Genomic DNA, 25,852 nt, shown 5'->3' on the forward strand with positions numbered 1-25,852 from the left:
CCAGATATGCTCACTGTTTATTCCAGCATTTGGCCAAACGAAAAAAAAAAATTAAATTATAAATACATACTTTATATATATATATGTATCTGTATAGAAATGGCACAAAATATCTAAAGTGCGAAAAAAAATCACAATTAAATCATGCATTTTTCCTTTATTATTTTTTAAGATAAGTCAGCCCTCAATTTCAAGTGGGATCCATCAGTATTATAAGGCCAGATGTTTTTAAGAAGGGGTGCACTTTGATGTAGTATCACACTGAGTTGCAAGCACTCTATTGCATGGACTGATAAGCACACAGAGCTCTGTTATTCATCTACCCAAATCTTATAAAAATTGCTTAGATCTATAACCAGTTACTTATTTTAGGCTTTTGATAGATATTGAATGGATACAAGCTCCTCTTCCATTCAAAGTGGAAATTAAATTTCCTTATCGTATTTGGATGAGGAGGAGGAAGTGGGAGGATTTTGCTTTTTTAAAAATAATATTGTAAAACATTTCATATTTGGACCGTCTAGGATTTGAAATGCTCCCTTTGACCTGGAAACAGCTGCCCAAAAGCAAAATGGGCTGCTTCGAACATTTCTGAAGTGTAACACCTCCGAAATGCTTGAAAAGTCCTGTTTTGAACCCGAAACCATTGATTTGGGATTCAGAATGTTTCGAATTTGAACATTTTGCACATGCTCCCTTTTTAAAAATTCTCTCTCCTTCCTTTACAGATTTATTTTTTCCAATAGAAACCTTGTTGCTTATGAGTGGCTAGTTCTGTTCGTACAAGTCACTTTCACGCATGAAGAGGGTTTGTCATCAAGAAAAAGGGGAAGAGGACGAAGGAAAGGCAAGAGTCCCTGGATCAAGGGTAGACAACTTGCTACTTTTCATGTTAAGCACAAGATACAGGTCTTCAGATCCAGACCAGCTTGGTTGAAGATGTAATTCAGTAGAATCTGAAGAGCACATGCTGGCTGTGGAATTCTGGGAGTCCACAAGTCGTAAAGTTGCCAAGGTTGGAGACCCCTGCTTTAGATCACAAACTAAAAACTCCCACAATCTCTTGCCACATTTTGATGAGATGTTGGCATCTTACAACATCCTGAGAGCTCTCCTCTGCCAAAGGAGGTTGCGGTGGGGATGACTTTTGCCTTCCTTAAGACAATTTTATGGATTAGCCCCCAAGGCCCATTCAGTTTGGCCATCTTAGGGATGTGCACTTGTTTCATGAACAAGCTTGGGTCTGGTCTACAGTACAACAGCACCCATGGGAAGCAATCAAGAGAAGCAAGATGGTGGGTAGGGCCTTTCACTGAGATGCCACATCTACTATCCAGCCTCTTTTGACTCCTTTGTTGTTACACTGACCATTATTGGGAGTGCACATTTTTTGCGAGGGAACCCCATTCTACTACAAAATTAAATATAAATTTCAGTGCAGTTAAAATTACTTTGTGAATAAACCTATGGGTTTTAAGGAATTACTATACCTGTCAAGGTAAAGCAATATCCTCTTATACAGGGCTCTCTAAAAGCTGGCAACTTTAGGAGTTGTGGACTTCAATTTGCAGAATTCCCCAACCAGCATGGCAGCTGAAGTCCATAAGTCTTAAAAGTTGCCAACTTTGAAGATCCCTGCTCTAGTGCGATATAATTTATTTGTCCAATAGATTTTCTTTCTCCCATATGCATTCTCTCCCCGCCCCGTCTAAAATCCCAACATGTCATTAATATCCAAGCAATTTAATGTGGAATACCAATGCTCCACACTCACAAATCAAGAAACACGCTTCGCTCCCCAATCAACCCTCATTTTAAAGCATTGTTGAAAAGACACAATCCTGAAACAAGCAAAGGAGAATTGAATTTACCTGAAAAGCATTTAAGTTTCTATTCCACAGCATCACACCTGGACTGCGCTTGACTGCATAATATAGAATATAAAAATCTTGCTCTTGGCAATTCTTCCCTTCTTCCTTTGCTGCTTATAATTCTATAACCACATTTTTCTCGGGCTACATGCATTTAAATGAAGACAGCAAAGGCTGAAGTACTGCCTCGGGTGAGAAATGTATTTTTAGCAGCAAGTTAATGCTTAAAGGCGTTGTGGTAAACATTCTATTGCTTTTTAAATAGTTTTCCATGAGAAGCGTATTTTCGGTATATTCATTGTGATTATTCGCTTCTCTACAGTAAGGTAACGGTCACCTGTGGTTGCCACTTCCCTTACTGGAGAAGTTTGCAGGGGGGTCCACAGAGGGGGCAGCAAAAGAAAAGAGACAGAGATGGATACACCACTGACACCACCCTCTTTTGACCCTTACCTCTTGTGGATGACCCTGCAAATTTGGAATGTACATGGATCGAGTCTCTGTGGAACCTGACTGCAGTCCAAAAGATTTCTTATTTGGAAGATGAACTTCACACACGATGGACAATATTTATTCTGATTTGGAAAGTGCAATAGGTAAAGTGCCTGTTTAAATCCTCCCAGCAAAGTTTCGAAGCTAGTGCATTAGGAAAGCTAATTTTTCCAAGGTAGCAGCAAAGCCTGGACTGAACAACCCTCTTTTAAATTCAAGCTGCTCCTAAAATACCTCTTTTTTCAAACTGAAGAATCAGAGAAGTGCCCGATGGAATATATACCATCTTTATAAATGACTTGCAAATAGGAAACTAGAGATCAGGAAGAGTGAGGGCCGACTGTTCTTCCTGACATGCTAGCTTTCTTAGATGCACTCTCGGCTTCCCAGCAGAAGGGATATATTCCAGGAACAATTTCTCCAAGATTAATTTCAGCACCCAGCATAGTCAGGCACATTGCCAGAGTCCTACAAAATCTCCCAATAAAAATTCTCTATGTTCCCTGGAGTGGCCTCATGCCAAAGCATTGCACACACACAAAAAAGTACAAGCTGGCAGGGCCCAAGCAGCTTCAGAAATGTGGTGCTTTTGCCCATCAAAACTTGCAAGGAAAGAGAAGAGATATCTCAGGAGAATCCATCAAACCTACTTTGCCCAACATCTCCTCTTCAACTATAAGCTGACCCTGAGTTTTACGCTTCATCTGAAAGGCTGCTTCAGTGGGACATTAACTTTGACATTTCAAAGGTCACAAAGAGTGGGTTCCCAACAAACTAAGTTAGCTGAATTTGGTCCCTCCTTTGAGATTTAACAACCAACCTGACCATGAAACTAGAGGGGACCTGAGTTGAACTACTTAGTCTTGCTCCAACCCAATGCACTGAGAGTTAAGGCAAGCCCTCACTAGATTGTTAAGCTATGTGTAGGCACATCATGTTTAGGTCAGTTTTGTGAAGTTATTTTTTTAAAGCAGTGCCCAAGAACCTCACTTTAATGTAGGCAGTGGTTATGTTATGGCATCTGACAATAACCAAAGTAATTTTCTTGTCTAATCCTTTCTCTTGATTCAAGTGGCATTCCTAAGCAAAATAATTTAATAGTATAGTGCCTTTAGAATTGAGTCATACTTTTGTACTGATGCTCTCCAACAGAGGTTATCAAATGGAACTACGTGTTGCAAAGCTATTTGCTATCATTAAAAAAAAAATTCCCTGGAAGTTTTGCCTAATACACAATTTGTTCATTTTCTATCACAGAGTAAGGCTCAAGGCTATATTCTTAAGACAGTGGTCACTGGATTCCTAAAAGTGACCCGGGAAAAGTAATGGTATGTTAGATGGCTCATCTGCTCTTTCAGAGACCATGCAAGAGGTATTAGCATCCCAAGAACATATAGACATGCCTAAAACCCTTCTGTCTACTACCATGCAAGGGTCCTCTAGAAAAGACTTTCCATGTCAAACTGTAAGAGGCTACTCTTAAAATAAAAGAACTGCCCTTCTGTCCAAATAACATAAAGACTTCCTTCTAGCAAGAGAGTACGTCCATTGAGATGTAACCAAACCTATCCCTACACATGCCAATTTCTACATGCAAACACTTTGTTTTGAGCATGCCACATTCCATCAAAAGGTTCTCAACTTATGGCCTTAATAAGTGCAAGACAATTTCTCCATCATGGTGAGAATTAGGCCAAGGTTCTAGGCAGTCTTCTCCCAACCGGTATTCTTGTGATGTGTTGGAATATGTCTACAATCACTCAATAGCAAGCATGCTGCTGGAGAGTGATGGGACCCATAGCATAACACATCAGGAGAACAGTGGGGTGAGGAAGATGGATCTTGAGCATAATTTGTTATGCCAATGACAATTCTAGGGCTAAGCTCTTGCTGTATGTTAAAATGGAAAGTGGGGAAGGAATTCTCCACAGGCACTAAAACTCTCGCAATGCAAAGACAGCAGCACATTTCCCAAGTTGTTGGTGTATCAAGGTTCCAGAACAACAACTTGGACATCACTTTATAGTGTCATCTTACCCAACCTCTAGACATTGCAGGGTAGTTTAAGGGGAAAAAAGATAAATATCTAATATTTGGCTAAGTGCCTTTTTTTGAGGAAGACCTGAAGGGGAGGATCTAGTTGGTAGAAAAATTGAAGACTTAGCTGTTTGTTGGCTCAGTTCTCAGGCTAGCAAAAACGTTTTGTTTCTTCCCTTAATTGGAAAGGCTGGGACAACACTCAAAAGTGAGAAAAATAAACCTTGCTGCACTGAGATTCAGAGTCTAGATAGGACACTGATATTTGCCTAGGAACCAGTACCATTCGTATCAATGGTCCAATGAGATCTACAGAATACATCTTTTTCTTTCTACTTTTCTTTTGTTTTAGACTCCCCATTCTTGTCTTCCACTTAGGATAAGCAGAACTATATCTACACTACCTGACTGTCAAGTTGCTTGAGCTACAGTACAAGGAAAGTTTGGTGTTTGCTGAAGTGCTCTTACAATCACTTTCAAGGAAAGCTTATATTCATTTGATCTGTTGGGGCAGATCAAGGGATCTATCCTTCCATAATGAGATGGAGCTTTTATACAGTCCTAACCAGAATTCTATTTTCATACAGTTTGTTTGAAGGGTGAGGCAGGACCAGGGGATGAGAAATAAAAACTCTATAGCCAATGACCAGGGACCAATCTATACTTCCATAGAAACATGGAAAACCAATTACTTGTGACTGTACCACTTCAGAATATATTATGATTAATGGCAGAGGAGAAGAAGTAGATGTCAACTATTCCTTCCCAATTAAAGGAGGTCCTCATAAAATATTGTACACTGTTGAAAGAACTATTTATGCATGACTACATTTGCAATATTAAGCTTTAAATAGGCAGTTTTCCCCACCTCAAGCTTTAAGTCGTACAGTCCCAGGAAAACTACGCCATGTCCTTTTTGTCTGTTTGTTTGTATAGATTGGCTAAATGTCCTTAGAAGTCAGTTACAGTACATTTCTGGTGTATTGTGAATGCAAAAGAAAAAAAAAGAGCAATTTCTTAGTTTGGTACAACTGGGATTTTCTACTCATTCAATGGCACATTACACGCTTTCTGAAGAATCACGCTTCGCGTAGGCTGGTGAAGGTCCCTCCCCCTGGAGATTCCTCAAATAGATTTTTAACTTTTGAGGCTCCGAGATGCGTCTCCGATTGAAGTCTGCTCTTGGATGAATCTGGGCGCAGCGATCGGTCTGCAGGAGATGGAACAGGCTGGCCATGTTTGGTCCAATTTTGGCCATCAAACTGTCTTTAATGGTCCCGACAATTTCTTCCCCACATTCCAACAAACTTCTCATAAGTTTGCTGTAATACCTGCATAAAGACAATATTGATTAGTACTCAAGAGGCTTCATAGAATTCAGGACCATTCAGAAGCCAGTATTTAGAACGTCTGTGGAGATTCCCAATCATCCAGATCAGGGGTCTCCAACCTTAGCAACTTTAAGCCTGGAGGACTTCAAAGCTTTGCTGGCTAGGGAATTCTGGGAGTTGAAGTCCTCCAAGCTTAAAGTTGCTAAGGTTGGAGATCCCTGATCAAGATCATGGTTGTTCCGGAGGTGCTTTTTCAAAAAGGCAACTGGACTCCATTTCAACCTATTTTGCACAGCCCAAATGCAATCTTTGGTGAGAATACACCTCAACCATGGCCCATTATAGGATCAGCTCTATCAATAGGTAGCAAAAGGAGGAAGTTCCAAGAAGGTTCTTGGATGAGAAGCAAAATGTCATTCAAGGAAAAAAAGAAAGCCCAGTTGCCTTTGGAAAGAAAGCACCTCTGGGTCTCCTAATGGGACCTCCACATTTGTCCATTAAAAAGCACAAATGAACCACATTAAACTGCCCCCCCTCCCTGCCAACTATTCAGATCAAATCCATGAGCCAGGTATCTGACCAGAACACAGCATCTCCTGAGCTTACCAATGGCATCGTTTTTAAAAATCCACCTCAACCTGAAAGCAGCTGTGCAGTCCCTTCTGTGACAAAGAAAGAGCCTTAATCAAGTAGAGGCCCTTTCCCTACCCAGCAACTGCCTGAAGTCACATCGGAATGACATAGCAACATGGGGAAGGCTAATCCGGTGCATTGTTCCCATAGATCTGCCTCAGAGGCCTTGGGAAGTCAGCTCCTCCAAGGATCCAGACGCTGGCGTCTTAAAAATCTGAAATATTTTTTCCAGCCCTATAATAACCGCTCCAGACATGCAAGTCATATTTTCATTTGCAGAGAGGAAATTTGTGCAAGCACGGGCTAAGAACCTGTTTTTAGTGTTGCACATGTCAATTTTCGAAGGTGGAATGAGAAAAGCGAAGGGACTCCAGGTTTAAATCCCATTAGATTCTCATCCACTTTGCTCTTTCACTGAGGGACTAGCAAAAGAAGCACCAGCGGCCTTTATTAAATTGGTCAAGTCAAGAATGCTCTCTGTCATTTTAACCTAAGGGGTGGCTGCTGGAGGTGAAACCAACAAAAGACTTCCAGATTTTACTCATCCGGAGTCAATTAACTTGAAATGGCATAACATTGAAGAGATGGAGCTAAAGCTTAGGAAATTGCTTGCCCTCAGCCACAAAATCTTCCCCTTTTCAATTCCTCTGAAGTATAGAGGAAATGCAGGAGGACCCAGTGTGTTGTAATTGTTATGGTGGGCCTACACTTCAAATCCATTCTTGGCCAGGAAAGAACACTGAGTGCCATGGGGATTCAAATGGAATTGAAATCTTGGAGAAAAGGGAAATCTAAATTTAGATTATAACTGTAGACCAATCCTCTGAGCACTCAAGAGGGCTAAACAAATACAAAAGATATAAACGACTGATAATAATAATTCATATCATTTTCTTCTACTCTCTCTTCCTGGAAAACGTGCAAGAAAAGAGGAGAGCAAAATGGGATCGGGGTGGGCGGACTCAGTTACAGTGGCTATGGGGGCACTACTGAAAGACCAAGTTTGGACAGATCAAATGCTCTTTTAACATACCACTATTTTAATGTACTGTCATTGTCAAAGTTATTAAGATTCAAACCAACTGATTGATAAGATACTATCAAATTCTTTTAGAGATTATAAGTCAGTGCCACTGATTGGCTTCCAGGAAGTGAAAATAATATAAAATATAGCAAAAATTCTAAAGTATTCAAAAATTCAACAATCCAGTAGGGATCCCTCTATTCAACGGTAGCAGTAGAAGATCCTGATACCACCTACAGATGCTTCTAAGCAGGAAGGCTATGACTGAATGTAATTAAATTGAAATCATTATCCTTCATGATTTCTCAAAATTATATGCAATGACTTACGGTATTTTTAAAATTTATAAGTGCCATAGATATTTTACTAGATGTATCCTCTGAACTGCTGAAAGCTATATTTGGATTACAGTGGGATATAAATGGAAAGAATAAATGAATGAACAAACCAATAGCCTACCCTTCACCATGGAAAATTACTGAATGCCTTGGCCACGGACTCTCTCTTGGCTCAATTTACCTCACAGGGTTGTTTGGAGGATAAAACAAAAGGGAATTCCCTCAGCTCTTCAAGGAGAGGCAAGATATTCTATTAAGCAAACTGATAAAGAAATAGCAAATATTCTTGCTATCTTGGAAATAGTGCTATAGCCTAAAATAGGCTTCATGCATTTTTAAAAATAGAAGAAAACTCTTTAGCTCCCTACCCAAATTGAAGGAGAGAACACGAAAATAACAGGGCTGGAGGCCTTCTAGCCCAATCCCGTGCTCAAAGTAGGAGGTTTTATAACATCCCAGTCAAATGGTTGCCCAGTCTATTTTTGAAAACCTCCAATGAAGCCTGCAGGAGGCAAGCTATTCAAGTGTTTGTTAATTAATATATTAATTAATTAATAGATCCATTAGTGGGACGCAGTTCTATTCTATCTATAGTTCTGAACCATTCACTTCTAGTTTTGCCCTCCCTAAATGCTGTCAGCGCCAATAATCTTACCCACAGAGATATGAAAGGATATGGAGAATCCACAATCTGATTTTTTCCTTCCCTCGGGGGATGAGTGGAAAATTCTTTTGCTTCACTGTGGATTTACCCAATTCAAAAGTCCTGAATAGTCCCACCTCATACAGCCTGACCATTTCCTATATCTAAGTGTACGCTTCTGGGCCATTAGGGGGCCATTCACCTTGGCTGTAGGATTTCAATTCAGAAAAACCACCATCCAAACCAAGTGTGAAAATTATCTTTTGGTTGTTGTTGTTTTTTTTTTTAAAAAAACTCTCTTGAGAAAGGCAATCTTTTAGGATTAATATCAATATATGAACCTTAAACCTTGCTTCCTGTATTATAAATGTCACTTCAGGCTAAACCAGAGGAAGATGTGCTGACTTTTTAATGATTTCCTGCTCGGCTCAATCACCAACTTAGCCATTCTTAGTTTCTTTGAAGGGGTGTGGGAAGTGTCAACTTACTCACTAGGAAATCCTGTTGGGCTTATTTCTAGCTTGTAGTATTAGCCTTTTATTTCAGTCACTAAAACAAAAAACAAACAAACAAAAAAAAATACCAAACCCCACATGTTTCAAGAACACCCTGTGACTGTGTGGTGGCCATTCTTTCAATAATGTTTTCAGGAAAAATAGAACAAGTCTAATGTTTGTGTTTTGTTCTGTGGTACGCAGCAATCACCATGTTTTCATAAGCCACTCATAAGGGGGTCACAAAAGTCAATATAATGCCAGCAATCATGTGACTGAAGTCTTGCTTTTCATATGCAGTACACAGAAAAAAGGGCAAAATTTTGATGGCACAATTCCTACCACCCCCTTAAACTTTTTTCATCCCCCAAGGACACTTCGGACTGTCCGTCCCTTTCCTTCCCTTCCCTCAGCCAGCCCAAAGCTGGCTTTGTTTCTTATCCAGCTGATAAATCAGGACTACCAAACCAAGATTTCCCAACCAACAGACCACTGCTGCATGTGATTCTTTCTCTGGGAGGGGGGGAGGTTTCACACACAGCAGCCTTTTTCAATTTGACCGAGATTAAACCCAGGCCTGAATTTTATCCCTCAGCAGTTGGCTCTCTTAGTTTCTTTCTAAGGTTACAATTTAAAGAGAGAGGGAGATCCAACTCTCTTCGTTCTTTGATGCTCTGAGAATCCCCCAATAATTCATGCAGGACATAGGCTGCTGTGAAAAGCTGCAGTCTTGAGGTACAACTTGCCACACTCTGTGCACACTGTTTAATCCCACTAAATAGTAGCTGTGGCTTTCCTCGTAGCTTCCCATGGGTTGATTCATTGACTGACAAATTGACAAATGCACAGGGCTGCCTTCTCTCTGGCCACCAAGTGACGAGATAAACCAGTCAGGAAAAGCAGGCTATATACTTAAATAAACTACAATAAACAAACACAGAATATATTCACTTGTAGAGATGATCTGCCTCTCACAAAAGGAACCAGTTTGGTCTAATGGTTAAGGCCCCAAGCTAGAAAGTGGGAGACCGTGGGTTCAAGCCCCACCTTAGTCATGAAAGCCAGCTGGGTGACTTTAAGCCACTCCCTGTCTCTTAGCCCAACGCACCTCAAAGGGTTGTTGTTGTTTTTGTGGGGAAAGTATGAAGTGTGTTGGATATGTTTGCCACTTTGACTTAATTCAAGTTCAAGTTCAAACCTTTATTGACAATGCACAACATGTGTACAATGAAATTGAATTGGCCTCCATTGGTGCAGCCCACACAAAAACAGAATACATCTCAAAAAACACAGAATACATTTCAGTTTCATTGTACACATGTTGTGCATTGACAATAAAGGTTTGAACTTATTTGCAAAAATAGTAAAGGTAGGATGCAAATGAACCAACAAATAAAATATTGTTGGCCAGGGACTTGAACATCCCCCAGTCGATTTAACTGTTCCTTTAAATGAGTATCAAACCTACCTGTTTGAGAATTGGTTTGGGAGTTGGACCACTTCTGTGATGGCTTCTGGATTCCTTTTTGCAACACCACAGATGTCCAGCTTGCTATAACATTCTTCCTGCACTTCAGAAATCATACGCTGGAATGCGGAACATCGGCGAATGGCCAGGAACACCTTGGATGTGACACCGTTGGCAATGCATTTCAGACTCTCCTTTACAAAGGCCTTCCCCTGCCACAAGGAGGAAAGGAACATGTAAGGAACTAGGTTAAAACCCATGGGACAGCAATTGAGCACTGGTGGATGCTACCTAGTTTGGGCAATGAAACGTCTGCAGGAAAACAATCAAGCTCAGAGAGCACCAAGGACCCCTCACATCAATTTTTGTCGTGAGTTTCAAATTCCCACCATTATTCCTCAGAGTTGTTCCTGAATTGTTCTGCATTGTTCCAAAGGATAACTGGAAAATAGCTGGATCTCAGGATAATTTACTGCCTCTAAGAGTTGTTCAACAATGGAGTAGAAAGAATTGGGAGCTTCCCCTTTTGCTTGAAAAATGATGATCTGTTGGGAATGCCTAAAGGCAGGAATCTTAATCATGATTCCCAAAGACCCATTCAGGGCTTATAGTCTATACACTCTAAATAATGGGTCTCCAAACTTGACAGCTTTAAGACTTGTGGACTTCAACTCCCAGAATTCCTCTTCCAGTCATGTTAGCTCAGGAATTCTGGGAGTTGAAGTCCACAAGTCTTAAAACTTGCCAAGTTTGAAGACCGTTGCTCTAAATAGAGTAAATAACAGTGCATAAAACTGATTAAATTATAAATGCACGCGAGGTTTACTTTCAACACGAGGCCATGCTCACATTCTATTTATAAAATATACCTTTTTATTATACTAATAATAATCCCAGAGCAGAAGTCAGTGGTGGATTTCCTTATGAAAAAAGCTTGATTTATTCATATTGTTGACACAAGAATCTTTCTGGGCAAGGAGCTTCCTGTGGCCAGGAAATATCAAGCAACAGAATGAACTCATCCAGTCTTCTCCTATATTTGATTCTTTCCCAATATATACGTGTCCCAGGATAATGTTGCGGGATCCAATCAGAGTTGGTCACCAGGCCCAGAGATTTAGTCTTCCAAGCTTTGGGACTCGTGCTAGAACCCATCTTCAGGCACTTCTCTATGTGTGCACACAGATACGTTCCCTGAGTGAAGATGGCCTCCAGTAGGAGTCTGAAAGCTCAGAAGACTAAATCTTCCCAGATGGTTTGGACTTTTAACAAGCCAGCACGACACTGAAGCAGAGGTGGTAGTCAGTCGGTTCTGACCGGTTCTGGAAAACTGGTAGCAGAAATTTTGAGTAGCTTGGAGAACCAGCAAATACCACCTCTGACTGGCCCCGCCCCTATCTATTCTCTGCCTCCGGAGTCCCAGCTGATCGGCTGGGTCTTCTTTTATCGCCCTGCACAAGAGAACGGAGCTGGAAAGCAGTTTAGTGGGGTGGGGAGGGAATGGGGGTTTTACAGTATCCTTCCCCTGTCACGCCCACTAAGCCATGCCACACCCGCCAAGACATGGCCACAGAACCGGTAGTAAAATTTTTTTGAATCCCACCACTAAGAATTCATTGGACCTGGAAGACACCAGGTTTGGGAAAGCTAGTTTAGGAGCTGTAGCTTCACCATTTGCAAGTCTAGTCCTCTATGTCATGGGTGGGCAGACAAGGAGACTTCATCCAATAAAGGACCTGTAGATAGTTTGCTGAAGTTCAGCAAGGTTTGATCATAACTTCCCAACAGAAACTTTCAACTCTCTTTAAATGATTTATGAAAGGTCAACCATTATTTCATTTTCTACTCTTATTGTTCCTCATTTACCAAGATAGGCATATTTGGATAGGCTGGTTTCACTTCAGCTAGAAGCCAGAGTTTATTAATCATGATGTTTAACCAAAATTAGATAAGCTCTCCTTACCAAAATACATGAAGCTAACAGTAGCAAATAAGTTTGCCACAGCTGTTATTCAAACAAGGAATGGAGAAACAGTGGATTCGTGTCAATTAACATGATGTACCAAGTATCTCATGTCTATTTTAGTATCAGAAAATCCTATGTTGAGGAATGACAGTTATTCTGAAGGCTGGTGTGTTAATGTTCTATTTTTCATTAACATCAATTGTTTGCAGCCTCCCACACTTAAGTCACAAGGGAAGGAACCTCAGACCAGTTCCAAAATCAGGAGCAGCCAGGGACACTGCAGAGGGAGTGAAAAATATCGCTCCCTTTGTCAACTCACAACCCTAAAGTAAGCTGAAAACACCCCCCAAACAAAATTCTGAAGCTCTCTGGGAATGAAGTAGAAAAATGAAAGCCCCTTTTGAGATGTTTCGGCAGAATGGAATGGACATTGCTGGAATTCTCCAGATGAAGAGCGATACTTCCTAATGGCATTCAAGAGCTTCTTCCAAGCCTGAGTTGTTGGAAGAATCTAAGAGTGCTTAGATCAGCCAGAAGAAATGCAATAGTTATAGTTTGGAAGTCTTCCTTTATTGCAATGCCGAGTTTGCTTCTCAACAAAAGGCTGTTATTGCCATGACCAATGATCAGTGGCCCAGATTTTCAATAGCAGAACAAATGTGTACATGGGACAATGAGGAAGTTGCAAATATCTCCCATGTCTTTTATTGCGCTGCAAGTTCTACTGGGACATCCGATCAATGTACAATTCTCCCTCTATTAGAGAGATTTCTAGGGAGTTCAGATAATTTTTATGTGAACCATCTTCTTCTCCAAGATTCATATCAGTAGCAAAATTTTGTACTGCTGCAGTGAGAATAAGGAAAAACCAATTAAAGAACTAGAGATCTTTACTTTTAATCAACATTTTCCTCGGTTATTTTCCAGTAACTTTTAGAGGCCATATATTTCAATGTATACTTTTATTATATATTTGATTAATTAGTATTAGATCAATAAAAATAGTATTATTTCAATAGGAGTGTTTAGAATGTACTATATTTATTTTACAGTTGCCGGTATAAAATTGTACCCACTTCTCTCTGTTGATCCTGATTGTAATTGCTATCTTTTATCTCTCTTTTTATTACTTTATATTGCTGGTCATTGACCTGTCAATTTCGGTGGCCTAGGTTGTCTCCTGGAGAAGGCAAGGTCCAGATTGTTCTAAAACTCCTGGTCACCTGCATGAAGGGGACTCATATCAGGCACAACTGGAACATATATAGCTTTCCAACTTGGGAAAAATTCAGTCTCCTTGCCAACTCCAAGAACGGGGAAAACACATTTGTTTCCTCTTGAAAAAGAAAACTTCCTTTTCCACCCCACAAGGTGTCTTCTGCCAAGGCTTTACACAGAAGCTTGTGGGAAAAAGTGTACAGACAGAAAAGAGAACCCTCATCCCGACTTGCTGTTCCCATTATGCTTTGAACTAAGGCCACTGTGGGCTTTCCCAGATGATAGCAGTACTAACTTTTAGCTAGGCCAGGGGTGTCAAACTCGATTTTATTAAGGGCCCCATCATGGTTGTTTGATGTGGGGGGGAGGCTGGGGGGGGAGGCAAGGCCAGAGTCAGGCCAGCTTGACTTCACTCATGTTGGGGATGCCTGCGCTGGCCTGAGTGCTCTACCAGCAAAAACGGACTCCCGATCTCCGTTTTCAGCTGGGACGGCCTCCTGCAACCCTCTGCCAGCGAAAATGGAGCTCGGAGCTCCATTTTTACTGGCAAAGGATTGCCAGAGGCCATCCCAGCCAAAAACGGAGATCGGGAGCCCGTTTTTGCTGGCAGAGGCATCACGGGCTGGTCTATCACTGTTAGAGCGGCCCCGCGGCCCATATCTAAGCACCCCGCGGGCCTTGAGTTTGACACAACCTGAGGTAGGCTATTTCCAGCTGCCTAAAGACCTCTTTTTAACAGAATGGAATTGCAGAACTGGAAAGAACCCAAAAAATAATTTGCAGAAGTCGAACCATCTTGCAATAAATAGGGGGAAATCATTTAAAACATTTATGGGAGGTCAAACGTCTTTAAAAAGATTAGAGATGAATCCACAACCCATCATTAGATAAGACTATTCTATCATTGTACACTTCTTACTGTCAGAAATGGTTTATGACCATGTTTTCTGTAATTTCCTTCCATGGATAAGGGATGATTCAGTGTCATTCTGAATACCCCTAATTGAACATTCTGGCTTCGAGACATAACCAAAGATATTTTCTCATCTGACCATGCCACAAAGAGATACGAGTTGTATCACCCCACGTCACCATCATTTGCATTCACAAACTCTTCAGTCAGCAGCATTTGCTGCAGCTATCAAAATCAACTAAAAGAGAAAGATAGCTAAAACGGCTAATTATTCTTGGGTGTGAACATGGTCCTCATATTAATAGCAATTTCACTTAATTATATACCATTTCACAGTGCTTTACAGCCCTTTCCAAATGGTATACTGATATATTTGATTCAGAATAAGATAAACTGATATATTTCATTCAGAATATTGTCCCCAACAATCATTAATAACTTTGCTTAATTTCACCCCCCCCCCAAAAAAAGTCTTACCATGGAAAGGTAAATATTGCCAGGCAACTTAATAATAGGCCTTAAAAGAACATCTTCTCTTCCCCTCTAAATTTTGATCATACAACCATCAGATGTATTAACTAGAAGTCTGCAAAGCATCCCAGACTGTTTTAACACCAGAATGAGCTATTCTAACCATGGAAGTGTCTGTCCTAAAGGCGCTTTTTCAACTTTGTTTTTCCTTGAAGATATTTTGTTTTTCATCCAAGAAGCTTCTTCAGTTCAGAAATGAAGAAGCTTCTTGGATGAGAAGCAAAACGTCTTTTACAAAAAACAAAGTGCAGTTGCCTTTTGAGAAAGCACATTTGGGACAATCATGACCTGGATGACTGAGAATCAGAGGTGGTATTCAACAGGTTCTGACCAGTTCTGGAGAACTGGTAGCGGAAATTTTGAGTAGTTCAGAGAACTGGCCAATACCACCTTGGACTGACCCCACCAACCCCATCTATTCTCTGCCTCACGAGTCCCAGCTGATCAGCTGGGTCTCCTTTTGTTGCCCCACACAGGAGAACGGAGCTGGAAAGCAGGTTAGTAGGATGGGGACGGAATAGGGGTTTTGCAGTATCCTTCCCTTGCCATGCCCACCAAGCTACACCCACCCAGCCACGCCCACAGAACCAGTAGTAAAAAAATTTGAATCCCATCACTGCTGAGAATCTCCATAGACATGGAAATGTCGGTTTTGAGTGGCTCAGACATGGTCCAGCAAAGCTCTTGTGGTTTCCTTATCATTCTCACGGGTTTAAACCAAGCCAAAAAACATATTTTTTTCTTTATTATTGTGATAGTGATGCTTTTTGGGGGCCAGCATTTCCATGAAAGCAAACTTCAGGGTTGACATATAGCATATCTAATATCATATGGAAACGGTAATATTCATTCCTTTTCCTGTTTTTCAAGATTTTGATACTACTGGCTGGCTGTGACAAATAAGAAGGTATCAAGTTTTGATGTTTCAACAGGTTGAAACAAAACCTTTGCAAAGCCAACACAGGAGGCAATAATGTTATATAAACCAATTTTAACTTTTGAAAGAATCAGTCCAAAAAGACTGGACAACTATAGCATAACACCTTATAAGTTACATTGGTGTTGAATATCACCTACAAAATACTTTTGAGTTTTCTCTAATTTTGAGGAAAATTGATTTCAATGGTTTTCTATGTCAGTTGGGTAACCATCAAAAGGAAAGGGATTCTTAGAACAGCTACTTTGCCATAGTGTGTAAAGGCCCTGGGCGAGAAACGGGAAGGAAGTTTTAATCCTACTTTGGGCCTGAAGCCAACAGGGTGACTTCAGGCCAGTCATTCTATCTGAACTCTGGAGAACGCTTTTATATTTGATTTTATATATTCTTTTTTCAGCCTATTTCTTGTTATGTTCTCTGTTAGAACGTTGCACATTTTTGACATTACCCATTTATCCCCATTAGAGGATGAATTTGCCTAATTTCCAATTTACTCCAGGCTCTAGTTGCTTTTGTTCTAATGGCTAGAACTGCAGTTAAAAAAAAAAAGATAAACTGATATATTTGAAACCACGAATAAGCAACATTTCTTAAACTTGTTTTCTGATAGGTCTCCCATTTTTGGAGTCTTGCAAATGTGTATAGCTCTTTTAAATATGAAAGTCCTCTCATTTTCCAGCCCTCCTGCTATTACTTTTCATTTTCAGAATAAAAAGACAAGTTGAAAAATAAAGAGTCAACTAGGTGATGGGTGTGGAAATTAATTTAAGGGCTCATCCTTTTCAAATATTGAGCAGGTTTGGAAGAAACAGATTCTGATCAACTTCCAGTTGAGGGGTCCTTGGTGTTCTCTGAGCTTGGTTGTTTTCTTGCAGATGTTTCATTACCCAAACTAGACAAGCTCATCAGAACACTGATAATGTTAGCTAGTTTGGGTAATGAAGTGCCTGCAAAAAAACAACTAAGCTCAGAGAACACCAAAGAGCTGAAGAAACTTCTTGGATGAGAAGCGAAAGGTCTTCAAAGAAAAACAAGAACATCCAGTTGCCTCTTTAAAAAGCACCTTTAGGACAGCTATGACCTGAAGGACTGAGAATCTCCATAGACATCTACAAGAAAACATAAGCTCAGAGAGCACCAAGGACCCGCTATTTCAATCCTCAGCTATAAATATTCTCCTTTATTGGTAGCTTCTAGTTCTTGATTATTTTAAGAAAGTGCCCTAATTTTCACTAATAGTATATTTATACTCCTTTAACCAAAGTGTTAATTCTTCCAACCTTTTAAAAAATGTTATTGATGATGATCATAAAAAGATTTAATGTTTCAAATTCTGAGGCTTCTAATGATATCCTTGAAAAGAATTTTTGAATATACTCTTGCTTTTTTTGCCAATATGTATAAATGTTGTCTAAATTCAGCTACTTTGTTGAGTTTAGCCCCTCTGATGCCACTCAAAAGTGTCCTTTGCTTTGAAAAAGGCCAGGTCTTCCTGCAATGCTGCCACTGCATTCATACCAAAGTTCACCTGTCCTTGCTAATGATATTTTGAACACTTTTCTTATTTCAATGGCAGGACCATGATTTGGATTGAAAAACAGCTGTAACTATTAGATCTTTGTGATTATGGACAAATTCACTTAGCTCTTAGACATTTTAGACTTTAAAAAAAAATTAGGCAATACGATCTGGAAGCACATGGAACTTGGGAGATCATGCATGCTTCTGCAATTTAATATTTCTTCTAGCATGTAAAAATGAAGTAGAGCAAAGCTATTTCATAAATATAAAAAAAGGGTAATGCAGGATCCAATCTAGGCCAGTCACTGGGACTTAGAAGTTTTGTGTTCCAAGCTTTTGGGCTGGTGCTGGAGTCCACCTTCAAGGAATTTCTCTCTAGCAGTGTGTGTGCTGTTCTGTGTGGTGTTAATATGGGGCCTGTTGTATGTGGCTTTTTAGATGCAGATTGGGGTGTGTGTTGATGGCTGGCTTTTAAGTCGTTGGCTGTTGTGTTTGTGCTGCCCAGGCCTTGCCTTCTAATTACTTAATAAGCTAAGGTAAAATGGATAATGGAACAGACATTCCCAGTCATGATCTTCACCAGTCACATGTATTTTACCTAATTAAGTTTGCACTGGAAGAAAAAAATACTGCTTGAAATGACAGACTGCAAGTTCAATGCACTGTGGGTGTTAGCAGATGTTGTATAATTTTATCACAACCATTTCTACCCTTTGACCATATGATACCAGCTGTCAATCCTGAAGTGAACTTGGCTGAGGCCATCTTGGAGGGTTCAGGCTTGCCACAACAACAGGGGGGAGGAATAGTTAGATGGGATTTTGTAGCTAAATCAACGAAGATTTCCTGTGGGAACCAAGGACATTCTGACAGGTGGCTGGCCAGAGGAGGAGTGAAGTAACCAAGCAACCAGCCAGCAACTGGATTGGACAGCATGGCCAGTGACCTGGGGTGAAGGGGAGACTTTTACTTTTCAGTTAGGTGAAAACCACAGGAACTTTCAGAGTCGGCTTTCACCAGTTGTGACAACATGATATATCCAGTAAAACTGTTCTTTTGAGGAATTTGCCTGCCTCGGAGTTCTACTTTCTATGGGTGCATTACTTGGCACCCTGATATCAGCCTTTGAAAGCATTGAGTTGGCAAGCTGTAACAACCAACTTAAAGAGTTAACGTGCACCTGAAAAAAAAAAAAGTCCAAATTGCACTGGTGAGTTAAGGAGAGCATCTAGGTCATTTTCTTGGCAGCCATATGGAAATGGCTTCTTCTAAAATGGTGGGATTTTTTTTAACTCACTTGAATCTATAGTTTTTGTAGTGCTCCATGTAAGTACCAACTGGGTCTGAACCTGGTTCAGCTTCACAGACTCTTCCCCCATGGTTACCCAGAGGTTGTCACCTATACATGTCTCAATGAACCATCCCAACATCAATGAACTGGTGCAGTAAGATCCATGGCAGAAGGAACCCATCCATGGTCCTAAGTTCATGATCTGAAACCGGGCCTTCAAAAAAAGCAATGTTTTACTGCAGCTGGTTTCAATAACTGAAGGCATGCTGGTTCATACAAAAATTTGTAGATAGAACTAGACTTTCCTATGGGTTATTTTTGCTTTAAAATGAATGTTGCAGGATTCCTGTTCTCTTATATAATGATCAACAGTTTTATTGATTATGCTGTTGATTCTTTCTCACTTTACTTCCTTCAGATGCAAAAAAAGAGATAAGGTTACTAGTGCAATTATTAACTTATTGCTCAATCAAATCCTTTTTAAAAAATATAAAATGCAATCAATGAAAGACCGTAGACTTAGATATAAGAATCACAGTTATGGTATCCCTATGTTAACCATACCAAGCAGCTTCTCAGTCATAGATGTCTACACCTGCAACCAAACTCAAAATCTTTACAGGTAGTCCTCAACACATTTGTTTAATGACCAAAATTATCACAGTGCTGAAAAAAAATGTAACTTGTAGACAGTCCTTGCACTTATGACTGTGACAGAAGGTCATGTGATCAAAATTCCTGCATTTACAATGGTTGGAGCATCCCAGGGTCTCATGTGATAATCCTTTGTTACCTTCCTGGCCAATTTTTGAAATGTTTCACTTAACCACGGTGATGTATTTAACAGCCCCCAGCAAAAAAGATTGCAAAATTGGGTGCGACCCACTTGGCAACCATTTCACTTAGCAACGGATGTTCTGGTTCCCATTGGGGTTGTAAGTTGAAGACTACATATCCATTTGTAGGATGTTGCTCATTTGTCTATGCTCCTTGGATTTCTTTTTCCACATCTAAATCTTTTTCAGCCCTGAGAAGAAATGCTAGGGATGAAGTTTAAGGTCTTTTGCATACAAAAAGAGGTGCCCTATTTTATATGCCATTAAATTTCATATATTCACGAGCCAAAAAGCTCCTTCTTGGCCTATCAGAAACCCTGATGCACATAAAAAGGATATTATTCAAATCTGTACCGTACCTGAGTGTCAAATTTAGCAGCGCTGTAGAGGAAAGATTTGCAGATGTCATACATGCCACCTGTGTCACACGAAGAGTTTTCCAGACAGGCAAAAGCCCCACATCCTACTTGGAGGGCACTATTTAGACATCGAACCACATCCACTGCAAAGAAAAGGGTGGACAAGACATAGAAAACATCTTAGCACAAGTTTCTATCACACTTGATTCAAAACCATAGCAGCTTTCAGCTTAGCTGGTAGAAGGTATCGGTCACACTTGCTGAGTCATGTTTTACTTCCAGATAGCTCTCCTCGACACATCACCCTTAGTAAGGGATTCATTGCATTTTCAGCCACAACACTCAACTTTCAGGGTCTCAGCGGAGCCCAGTTGTTGCCCTGGAAGATTTTGTTTCAAGAAAAAAAATGGTCTCCTACTACGGTAGAAAATGGGAGTTGTTTTGAGGATCAACCATGCTGTAAGACTTCAAGGGAAAGGCACTTCTAATGCTGGTGCTACATGGCTGCGCATGAATAATGTTTCAAAGGTGCTTTTTTTCAGGAGGCAACTGGACTTTCTGTTTTTTCTTTGAAGATGTTTCATTTTTCATCCAAGAAGCTTCTTCAGCTCTGACTGGATGGTGGGGAATGGAAGGATTTATCCTCCTTGCAGTCAGCTGGTCATTTGCATTCCTTTAGCGGGTCATTAAGGTGACCTGGAGGTTTATCTGTGCCCTCGGGGTCACCTGAGTGGTGCAAATAGGTGTGGAGCCTTCTTGGAACTGTTAAAAGGACTGTGTTATAAATTGGAGATAGATGATGCCATATCCCTCCCCCTCGGTTGAAAGAGGGCTGTTCAATTTTGATATAAATGGCCTCTTTGGGCCTCCAATTTTGACATAAATGGCCTCTTCGACCCGCTAAAGAATGCAAATGACCAGTTGTCTGCAAGGAGTATAAACCCTTCCATTCCCCACCATCCAGTCAGAGCTGAAGAAGCTTCTTGGATGAGAAGTGAAATGTCTTCAAAGAAAAACCAGAAAGTCCAGTTGCCTCTTGAAAAAAGCAACTCTGGGACAACCATGACCTGGAGGACTGAGAATCTCCATAGACGTCCATGAATAATGTTCTTCTCTTCCTATTACAAGACTAGTTTCTCATATATCTGCAGGTGCGGAAAATTCATTTCCAAAGGTTTGATGAAGAAAATACCTTCATACTCCACTCATCGGGGCCCAACTGATACATCAGAAGGGCAAAATTCTGGGCAGAAATCAAACCCAGGTGAGCATCAGAACTGCACGTTATTTTCCAAATCAAACAAGATGTTAAAGCTACTTGGAGTCTACCAAACTGATGCAATTCTATCAGACCATAACCAGCCTGCTGTACAGCCTCTCAATACACCTGCCCACTCAGACAGTTGCTATTTAGTTGAGATATTTTTTTATATTATTTCTACCAAGGAAATAATTCTTTCAAGGTCCTCAGTACAATTTGATTCAGGGCAATTTGACCATAACGTGATAACACAAAGTCATTTCAAACCTAATTCAGAATCCCAGCAGCTACAAAAGTAGATTCATATATATATGAAACGTTGAAATACCTGCCTAACCCAATTATGACAAAGGAAGAAAAGGTTTTATGGGAATTCTAGTCCAGTATATCTGAAGCACCAAAGCTATGGTTGATTGAGTGAGTCTGGAAAGACAGGGCTCTGATAAATAGGTTGAGGGAGAAATCTCCATATTAATTTGCTGGTTTCTTTGTTCTGAAGTATCTAATTTTATGCTTTAATCTGTTCATCTCATTTCTTTTTATTTATTAAAACGGCCCGTAAGAAAATATGGCTTGACTACAGATCAGAGATGGAATTAGAAAAGCAGAAGACTCAATTTTTGCAATTTTACAAGAAGTCTCTTAATTAATGTCACACCATAAACATCTGCAGGAGAGGGACAAGGAGAAGGTAAATGATAAAACATGTCTTATGACTCCAGAAAGAAACTCTAAAGGTAAAGGTTCCCCTTGCACATACATGCTAGGTTTTTTTGGCTCTAGCGGGCGGTGCTCATCTCCATTAAAAAGCCAAAGAGCCAGAGCTGTCCGAAGACGTCTCCGTGGTCATGTGGCTGGCATGACGAAATGCTGAAGGCACATGAAACACGGTTACCTTCCCACCAAAGGGGTCCCTATTTTTCTACTTGCATTTTTACATGCTTTCAAACTGCTAGGTTGGCAGAAGCTGGGACAAGTAATGGGCCTCGCTCCGTTATGCGGTGCTAGGGATTCAAACCGCCGAACTGCCGACCTTTCTGATCGACAAGCTTAGCATCAAGTAATGGAGCTACTTGAATTACTTGTAACGAAATGAGCGCCCGTTACTTGTCCCAGCTTCTGCCAACCTAGCAGTTCAAAAGCATGTAAAAATGCAAGTAGAAAAATAGGGACCCCTTTGGTGGGAAGGTCACAGCATTCCTTGCGCCTTTGGCGTTTAATCATGCCGGCCACATGACCACGGAGACGTCTTCGGACAGCACTGGCTCTTCGGCTTTGAACTGGAGTTGAGCATCACCCCCTCGTGCCAGAAACAACTAGCATGTGTATGCGAAGGGAACCTTTACTTTTATAATAAACATACCACCTCTTTAATAATGTTGACCAATTTTATAAAGGGGCACTTTTAAAAATGACCACATTGGATTGTGAATATGGGATGGGAACATAGCAGAGGCAACATATCTTTACTTTTGTTGTTTGATGATAACATTCAGCATTGTTGAATGCTGAAGGTCTCCCCTCCTCCCCCTATGCAAAGATTCTTACAAATTGAACCTACTATCCCATATAGATTGAGGGCAAAAGAAGAAGAAAGGGATGGCAGAGAATGAGGTGGCTGGATGGAGTCACTGAAGCAGTTGGTGTGAGCTTAAATGGACTCTGGGGGATGGTAGAGGACAGGAAGGCCTGGAGGAATGTTGTCCATGGGGTTGTGATGGGTCGGACACGACTTCGCAACTAACAACAACAACATCCCATATAGACTATGGAATGAACATTTTTTTAATAGTTCTGTTCCATTGTTCCAGAAGACACTCTGTGAAGGCTATCTATGAGCAAATGTGTCCTTATTTTTTTGGGGACCCAATTACAAGAAATGCATTAGAAAGCGATCACCAAAGGTGAGCTTAGGGAGTCCATAAAAGTGAAGTACAGATGGAAGATTTTGGTTGGGTAAAGGCAATGAAAAGTCATAGCTAAAATGTGTCCCTAGGCCCACGGAGACCCAGATTTAAATCATTTCTTGATTTCCTGAAGCTCAGTGAATGATCTTCAGGCAATCAAGATGTTTCAGTCCAATTGGAAGGGAGGTTGTAACATTGAGGAAGGGGAAAATATCAGGAACATTGCCGTGAGCCAGAGCTAGGATATACAGTGTTTTGTAAAGAGATCTCATTAAAAAAAAAATCCAACTTATTTATCGCAAATGAACACTGAATCAAGTAAACTTACAATCTGAAGTTAAAATGGCACTGAAGTGGTGCCTTATATGACCATTGCAGCATCTCCAAAGTCACATGATCAAAATCCAGATGGTTGACAACCACATTTATGATGGTTGCAGCATTCTGGAATCATGTGATCACCACTTGCAACTTTCCTAGACAGCTTCTGACAAGCAGAGTCAGAATGACTTTGTGATACACAGAACTCTGCAGTTATTTGCTTAACAACCTTGGCAAAAAAAAAAAAAGGTCATAAAATAAGGCAGGTCTCACTTAGCAACCTTGGTCAGCAGTGGAAATTCTGGTCCCAATTGTAGTCATAAGCTGAGGACTACCTATAGGTAAAAAATATTTTCTTCCAGCAGTTTTGCTAAAAAACAACACCCTGATGGTATTATTTCTTTTTAAATTATTTTCCCCCCTCCAAGTTGAATTTCTACTTAGATACGTGCCATCTTGAAAACATATGCCTTCTTTTCTACCCGATCACCTTGTAGGTATCAGGAATATAACTGAAGTTTTCTTCTTTTTTTAAAAAAGAAACACGACTAAAATACGTTGCAGGAAATCAAGGAATTTTGGAGGGCACTAGCAGTAATTTTCAAAAAAAATTTAACCTTTACTTGTATTCTAGTACCTTGTAAGTGGAGTCTTTAAAACAGAGGCGTTGTCTTCCAATGGTATTAGATGTGCCAAGTGAAAGATTTATATTATATTATATTATATTATATATATATATATATATATATATATATATATATATATATATATATATATATATATATATATATATATATATATGCACATATACACACATATATATATACACACACGCACATATACATATATACATATATGTATATATATGTATATATATATATATGTGTGTATATATATATATACATACATACATATACATATAATATACATATACATATACATACATACATATATACATACATACATACATACATATACATATATATATATATATATATATATATATATATATATATATATATATATATAAATCAGTAGGTACCCTGGACATCTGCTTTCTCTTATGATGTTTCCATGGATTCAACTTAGAACTTTGCAATCTGCAGGTTTAATAAGCATTGGGGCTTCTCATTGTTTTAGACACCCTGGAAGAACTGAGACCCTAGGTTTCTATAGTAACCAAGTACAAAAGGAAATTGAGCAAATACTCCAGCATCAGTGCTGCAGAGCCCTGCAGATCTGAAATAAAAACCATTCCCCTGGCAAGTGTCAGATTAGGGGAGTGGAGTTTCCTGGATTGAAAATTAAGATGCAAGTGATATCTTGCCATACTGGAAGCCAGAGAACCTCCCAGTGTAAAGTCTTTCGTTTTAAAGAAAGCTCCTTAGAGGAGGATATGCACCTATGGAAAACCCCAAGCTCTGCATGTGAGGTATGCAAGGCAAAAAAATTTTTTTGCTGAAAGGACTCTAAAAAGAAAAGTGAAAAGTTAACAGTCTCCTGGAACCGGCATCTATACTCCTACTTGAAGCACGCATGGCCAGTTCCTTTCTTCCTCTCTCTCTCTCTCTCTCTCTCTCTTTTTAAGGGCACGTTTTCCACTCCTGGTATTTTCTGTCTTTGAAGAAGGCAACTCATAGAATACCGGGGTGGGGGATTTTCAATTAATTTGCAAATAAGGGGTGGTGGAAATCTGCTTCGGTGAACTTCTGCAAAGGGCTATTAAGAGGGAATGCCCAGCGGATTAGGTGCAGCGAATCCAACTCTATAGATCCATCCAGGATTTCGAGTCGGGCTTGTCATTCGCTAAGGATGGCATTCTCCGTTAGGGTGGCACGACAAGGCTCGGGTTTGGGCCCCTCTGAAGAGCCCCCCCCCCGCCCAAGACCACAAGGGATCGCTTGCCTGCTTTCCCTCTCGTACCCTAAAGCAGCCAAGCCAAGCGAGCAGAGAAGCCCATTTCACCCCCCTGGAAAGTTTTCCCTGCGCAAGCTTCCCTCTTAGCACCTGGCTTCTTGGATTTCACAGAAGGGGGAGCACTTGCGCAGGAGAACTTCCCCCACCCCCACAAGGGAAAGGATCTGGAGAAGTTACCTGAGTTTTGGGCTGCAAGCCTGACCTTCCTGGGGCTGACGGAGGAGTCATTCTGCTCGACTTCATAGGATGCAGAAGCAGCAGCAGCAGCAGCAGCAACCGCCAGCAGCAGGAGAAGCGTGGGCTTTTGGCGCATTCTCTTAAGTTTCCGCCAAGTTCGCGCGGCGTGCTCGCTCGACTCTCTCTCTCTTTCTCTGCTTCTTTCTCTCTCTCTCTCTCTCTCTCTGCCCACTTCTTTGGCTTGAGCAAAGACACGGATCTGGCTGTTGGAGAAAAAGAGAGGAAGAAGAGAAGAAGGAGAGAAAGACTCGCCGAATCAGCTCAACCAAGAGAGCCCCTCTTTTCTTCTTCGGTTCTGGCTCCTAC

General features: G+C 40.5%; 1 protein-coding gene across 1 annotated transcript; it reads right to left on the minus strand.

The window, feature by feature from the left end:
• On the minus strand, nt 1–25,852 carry STC1 (stanniocalcin 1). The gene is made up of 4 exons (XM_026681156.2): nt 25,487–25,852; nt 19,904–20,046; nt 10,332–10,543; nt 1–5,731 (listed from the first exon to the last, which is right to left on the minus strand). Exons 1-4 carry the CDS (start codon nt 25,620–25,622, stop codon nt 5,461–5,463), a joined length of 762 nt encoding a protein of 253 aa, XP_026536941.2. The 5' UTR covers nt 25,623–25,852; the 3' UTR covers nt 1–5,460.

The sequence above is a fragment of the Notechis scutatus genome, chromosome 7 (assembly GCF_049901735.1).
Source record: "Notechis scutatus isolate UNSWTSFEM ecotype Mainland chromosome 7, rNotScu1.2, whole genome shotgun sequence".
In the NCBI taxonomy this organism is placed as follows: Eukaryota; Metazoa; Chordata; class Lepidosauria; order Squamata; family Elapidae; genus Notechis; species Notechis scutatus.